At 42.9% G+C, this 6000-nt stretch overlaps 1 protein-coding gene across 1 annotated transcript; it reads left to right on the forward strand.

Annotated features, from left to right (window-relative positions):
* The first annotated feature begins 3449 nt into the window (after positions 1–3449).
* Positions 3450–5790, forward strand: LOC135553299 (zona pellucida sperm-binding protein 3-like). The gene is made up of 7 exons (XM_064985465.1): positions 3450–3647; positions 3724–3839; positions 3924–4027; positions 4697–4874; positions 5153–5270; positions 5383–5468; positions 5586–5790. Exons 1-7 carry the CDS (start codon positions 3477–3479, stop codon positions 5788–5790), a joined length of 978 nt encoding a protein of 325 aa, XP_064841537.1. The 5' UTR covers positions 3450–3476.
* Positions 5791–6000: the final 210 nt, after the last annotated feature.

Consider the following 6000-nt stretch of genomic DNA (forward strand, 5'->3'; position numbering starts at 1 on the left):
TGTCTATTAATTTGCCTGCCCAATTAGATAGGTAGATTTAAAACAGCATAATTCTGAGGTTCTGGTGAGAACTGGCAAAATGTTTCACAAACTCATCCATGTTGAGGGAGCGTGCCCTCCTTGACTCAACACTGAGAATTCCGAGGTGACTTAACCTGTCATCAACCATTGTTGTCCTAAGGTGGGTTTAAATCCGTTTTAAAGCTGAGAAGCTTCTCTCGCAAGAAGCACTGCTGACTGGTGTAACAAGAGAAATCTTACAAAGTCAAAGTAGCTAATTGAAGACCTCTTTATAAGGTTCTAGAAACACAACAAAGTCAAGGAGAGTAGACGGTCTGTCCCTTCCACTTCTCTCCTATCAAGAAGTCGCTTGGTTTGATGAACCTCATGTTTGAGGTCCTCTAAATCTGACTCAAAGGTCTGAGCAAAGGCAAACAGAGGCTCCTCATTCAAGAATGTTGTCCTCTTTGGGTTAAGAGACTGGACCCCTTGCATTATCTCGCAATTCTTCTTTGAAACCACCTCTGCAGCTCAGCTGTGGGACTGTCAAGCGCCTGATAAAAGATCGCTCTTTGGAAGCTCTCACCATCATATTGGTCACAGTTTTTCTGTCCTACAGTGCTCATCATCAATGAGTCGTGAAATCTTAAGTTTGTTTTAGACTGTCTTTTACACACTGTTTGCACACTTATTTTGCAGTGCTCTGCAATCTCTGCAATCTCTTTCCATAGTTCTCCATAGTAACCCTCACTTCTGTAGTCCTGTAATGTGTCTGTAAGGCCACCTACTAGATCTACAGCCCTTGCTCGGTCAAGAGAGCTTGATTGGAGCATGTCAGAAAGACATTTGGCATCACCAAGCACTTTACAAAAGGTAACCAAAAGCCCTCTGAAATGTAAATCTATCTGAGAAAGAAGGCCCCCTTGCGTCCACTGATCTACCACCACTATTTTCAAGTGTGATATCCTGTAGCACTCTCAGAACTGCTGGAAGCCTGTCCCTCAGATTACGGCATGCCATGTATCTGCATGCCCACCTTAGATCCGTAAGCCAATCAATCAATCAATCAAATGTATTTATAAAGCACTTTTTACGTCAGCCGATGTCACAAAGTGCTATACAGAAACTTAGCCTAAAACCTCAAACGGCAAGCAATGAGGATGTAGAAGCACGGTGGCTAGGAAAAACTCCCTAGAAAGGCAGAAAACTAGGAAGAAACCTAGAGAGGAACCAGGCTCTGAGAGGTGGCCAGTCCTCTTCTGGCCGTGTCGGGTGGAGATTATAACAGTACATGGCCAAGATGTTCAAATGTTCATAGATGACCAGCAGGGTCAAATAATAATAATCACAGTGGTTGTAGAGGGTGCAACAGGTCAGCACCTCAGGAGTAAATGTTACTTGCTTTTCATAGCCGATCATTCAGTTAGAGACAACGGGTCCGGTAGAGAGAGAGTGCCGAAAACAGCAGGTAAGGCAGTACGTCCGGTGAACAGGTCAGGGTTCCATAGCCGCAGGCAGAACAGTCTCTGTAGTTCACTGGGCTGCTGCTGTGGATACAGCTCTTTGTGAACTGCCAGCTACTTGAGATGAACATACGAGCCAGAAACAAAGTTATAAAGCTTCTGCAGGAGAGCAAAAAAGTTAACTGCCTCAGGCACTGATTTTACAGCATCGACAAGAACCAAATTCAAACAATGTGCATTACAGTGCACATAAAATGCTAATCTTACACTGTTTTTCATCCGTGCAGACACCCCAGAATGCTTTCCGCTCATGACGGATGCACTGTCATAGCCTTGTCCCACAAGATTATTTCTATAGTCCAGGCCATGTTTTTCAAGGCAATCAATGATCATTTTTGTGAGACCTGCTGCATCTAAGCTTTTTGCTGACTGAAAGTGTAAAAAGCTTTTATGGATGGTCCCGTTGTAATAGTACCTCACAACTAAAGACATTTGTTATTTTTTCTTTAAATCTTTGGTTTCATTACAATTACACTAAAAACGTAACTTTCTTTTATTCTCTCATTATTTCACTTTGTACCATCTCAGCTAAGCCCTCAAGCCCTTTTGGATTTGGTGGCTTGTGTACTTACCATTGCCAAATGCATTCATACTTTTCTCTATGAGAGGGTCATGCGTTGCTATTTCTTCTAAGATTGTCAAAATATTACCCTTGTGAGAGTCATCTGACTCTCGATGACCTCCCTGCGCTATATTTTGAGTGGCAGTTAATAGAAGCACATGTGCGATTGTTTTAATGTCAGTACAGTTTTCCTCCACTCTCATTTATGACATCTAACATTGATGAGTTGCTGTCAATAGCCCTTTGATGCTGATTCCAAGTATACATAGCTGCCTTTGAATGGAGGTTCAAACCAGAATCTTTAAACGCCGCCTTTTTCCAGTTACAAAACCCTGACTGTGATGTGAAGGCAGATTAAGGTGTATTGGGCAGAGAAAAATGCCTACAGGCGAAACAATAAGTTGAATCTTGATTTACAGAATATTCAAGCCATGAATTGTCCTTATACCAGGAACTGTTGAAAGCCCTTTTCCTAGTACTATGCTGAGTTCTGGGAAATGTTTTCAAACACAGCTGTACAGGACCATCTTCTTTGGATCTTGAAATGTCTGAAATACACGTAAAATAATGTGTCATATCTCTATGAAAATGTATAATTAAGTTGCTAACTAAAATGTGTAGTTTAAAGTATTGGCATGGCCTCCCATTGTGTCCTTTTGGAACAGAAGGCTGATACCTCTCCCTTTCTTTTCATGTTTAATTGACCCTATGCAAAAACAAGACAGTCTATGGTTACATCTAAACATCCAATTACCCACATTTTAGTCCAATCTCAATCTTAATGACAAATCCCCAATATCATAACTGTATCTTAAAATCAACTACCATTCTAAGTTATCCAATGGTTGCGTGATATGTCATCAACGGCGTCATTGACTGACAGATTTCTATAACATATGATGTGTTTGCTGATACGTGAAATACCTATCCAGGCTTTGTACGTTCTGGTATGCATCAGCTGGGCAGAGGAACGCGCTGAACATGCATGCAAATAGTTTGACTAATCAGATGCAAAGCCCAATTAGGGCCCAATCTAGCCCAGGTTTGCAGCCTGCAAGGTTGTTAAAAGCTACCTCAGTTTCATCAATTGTAGTATAGCAGAGGCACATTGCCCTCTAATTTACAGGTTCACATTAGTTGTTGGCATGGGACTCATAATGGCAAACACACTCTGGCTGTTTCCAAAGCAGTTAGTTCTGTTTTTACTAGTGGAAAACTTAATATCTCCTACTTTTTCACTTACTTACAGCACTGGCACAATGCAACAACTTCCAAGCCGACTGCCACAGTTTGGGGATCGTCTACCTTTTAAACAGCTTCAACTTCCCCAACAAACAGTTTCCAGACCAGTTCGAGTGGAAACGGTCAATGTGAAGTGCCATTCAGACTACATGGAGATAGTTGTGAAGGCTGATCTGTTTAAACTCGGTATTCTTATTGACATGGATGACCTGCGACTTGGAGTTGAACAGGACCAAGAGACCTGCAGGGCTACAGCATCAGCAGCCGGAGATGAATACAGAATATTTGCAGCGCTATCAGACTGTGGAACCAAGCGTTTGGTAATTATGGTGAATGTTTCAGTAGCTGACTTCTTAAAACAACCTCCTGTTTAATTTCTACTTTGTGAATCCACAGATGAACAAAGACTCCATGATCTATACGAACCTCCTCAGATATACACCCAGAGCCACACCAGATGGGGTTATTCGAATGGATGGTGCTGTAATCCCAATTGCTTGTCATTATGAAAGGTGAGTTTAGGTTATACTGTTAAATGATCATGACTACTGTGTCCCTATTGGTTTGCTTGCCAGACTCTGTACTTTCTGTTTCAGGAAGTACAGTTCAGACAGTGCCCCTCTCCAGCCGACCTGGATCCCCTTCAGCGCCACAGTGTCTGCCGAAGACAACCTGCAGTTCTCCTTGAAGCTTATGACAAGTGGGTATATAAATTCTGGGCTGTGTTGAGCAGGGCACAACCTTGTTGAAAGTTCAGATGATTAGGAGACCATTGTGCTCTCCCAGAAGCTTGGATGGTGGAGCACAAATGATCCTTGGACATGCTAAATACAGAATCTCATCAGACATCACTTTAATTATTGACGTTTCTATCTGCAACGTTAAACAATTAGCCTACTAACTATGGACCTGTTTACAAACTCCTCAATGGACCTTTTAACCCATTCATAGATGCTAACTATTAGCGCCTATTGACTATAATATTCTGTCCAGGGTAGTTTAAAGCGCTATTTTATAGGATTAGGTTTCCCACACTGACATTTTCATGTTACTGTGCTTATTAATGTATAGCAATTAGCACAGGTACACCTCTGGCTATCTGTATCTCTGAACACCTGTTAACGGAGAACACATTTGTGGAGTCAGTTGTCGCTGAAATGCTGTCAGCTGCAACTGTTAAAAGGTGTTCAGTAATATCTTTTTTCCATTGTGAAATGAGTAGGGTTTTACATTTCTAGACCAGTGACTTGATTCACATTTTGATGAATCCTCTTTTTAGAAGGAACTGACATGTAATGGCCTTGGACTATAAGGAATAATGTAAAGTTCCTTTAGTCAATTGGGATAACCTTCTGTCATTTCTGCCCAGGTGACTGGCTCTATGAGCGGGGTTCTGGAGTCTACTTCCTGGGCGATCCCATCAACATTGAGGCGTCTGTCAGGGTAGCTCACCACTCCAGGCTCAGGGTCTTTGTTAGCAGCTGCGTGGCCACACTGGACCCAGACAATAACTCTTTCCCCAGATACGTCTTCATTGAGCATGATGGGTAAGCAAGAGGGAACTGCCTAAACTAAATCTGCTACCTAGAATGAATATTCTCTGGCTGGCCCGTAGGGAATGATGGAGGCCTTTTGAAGTCAAAAGGCAGTCTTGTCAAGAGCAGTGCCATTGAGGGCTTCCACCATGATGGCACCATTTTAAAGTAGTCAACTGGATGGGGACTTCTATGGGTTGTAGCCTCAATGCCCATGCTGTAATGGCACAGATCTAAAGATGAGTCTGCTCTATGGGCTGTCCCTGTTTATATATATATCTCCCCTACAGGTGCTTGGTGGATTCCCAGCTGCCTGGCTCCAACTCTGGGTTCATGCATAGAACCCAGGATGACAAGCTCCAGTTCCACATTGATGCCTTTAGGTTCTACCAGGAGAACAGGGCAGAGGTGAGGGCAGTACCAGATGTTGTGGAGCATTATGGGTACATAACTTATAGCTGTGATGTAGAAACCCAGTAGCCTACATCTTTGTTTTGCTCATCCTGTTGTGTTTCTACAGCTATACATCATATGCCACCTTATGGCAATCCCTGTCATGGACCATGCAGAGCCTAGCAACAAGGCATGCTCCTTCATTAATGGCAGGTGTGAGATCTGACTTATTTCCTTAGGTCACAGCCCAGTAAGAGTAGCTATCTACTGGAATAACCAATCGGATTTGTTCAAATGTCTTGGTCCATGAGTGTCCTCTACACATTTCAGATGGAGGTCTGCCGACTCAAATGATTTGCAATGTGGCCGTTGTCCAAGCCTGAATAGCCAGAAAGGGGTTGATCACGATCCAGCACGATATCCCCTCAGTCCAAGACAAGGCGGTAGCCAACCTTCGGGCTACCGCATCAAACCTCAAGCCACTGGCGACCATTGGCGGAGTGGGATGAAGTCCAAGAAAGGTGCAGTATCTTAATTCCTCTTTCCTTCTCAAAATGCACTGCAGAAGTGTCCAAGGGGAGGTGTTTTGTACCTTCAATATGGGATTTTACAAAAGACTAAGTAAAAATTGTCTGTACTGCAAATGTGAGAAGGTAACCTTGCCAGTGATTAATGAAAATGTGTTATTTTAGTATGGAACCAGGATGTTACTCTGGGCCCCATAATGGTTACAACCAAACAGAGG

Source organism: Oncorhynchus masou, chromosome 13, assembly GCF_036934945.1.
Source record: "Oncorhynchus masou masou isolate Uvic2021 chromosome 13, UVic_Omas_1.1, whole genome shotgun sequence".
In the NCBI taxonomy this organism is placed as follows: domain Eukaryota; kingdom Metazoa; phylum Chordata; class Actinopteri; order Salmoniformes; family Salmonidae; genus Oncorhynchus; species Oncorhynchus masou.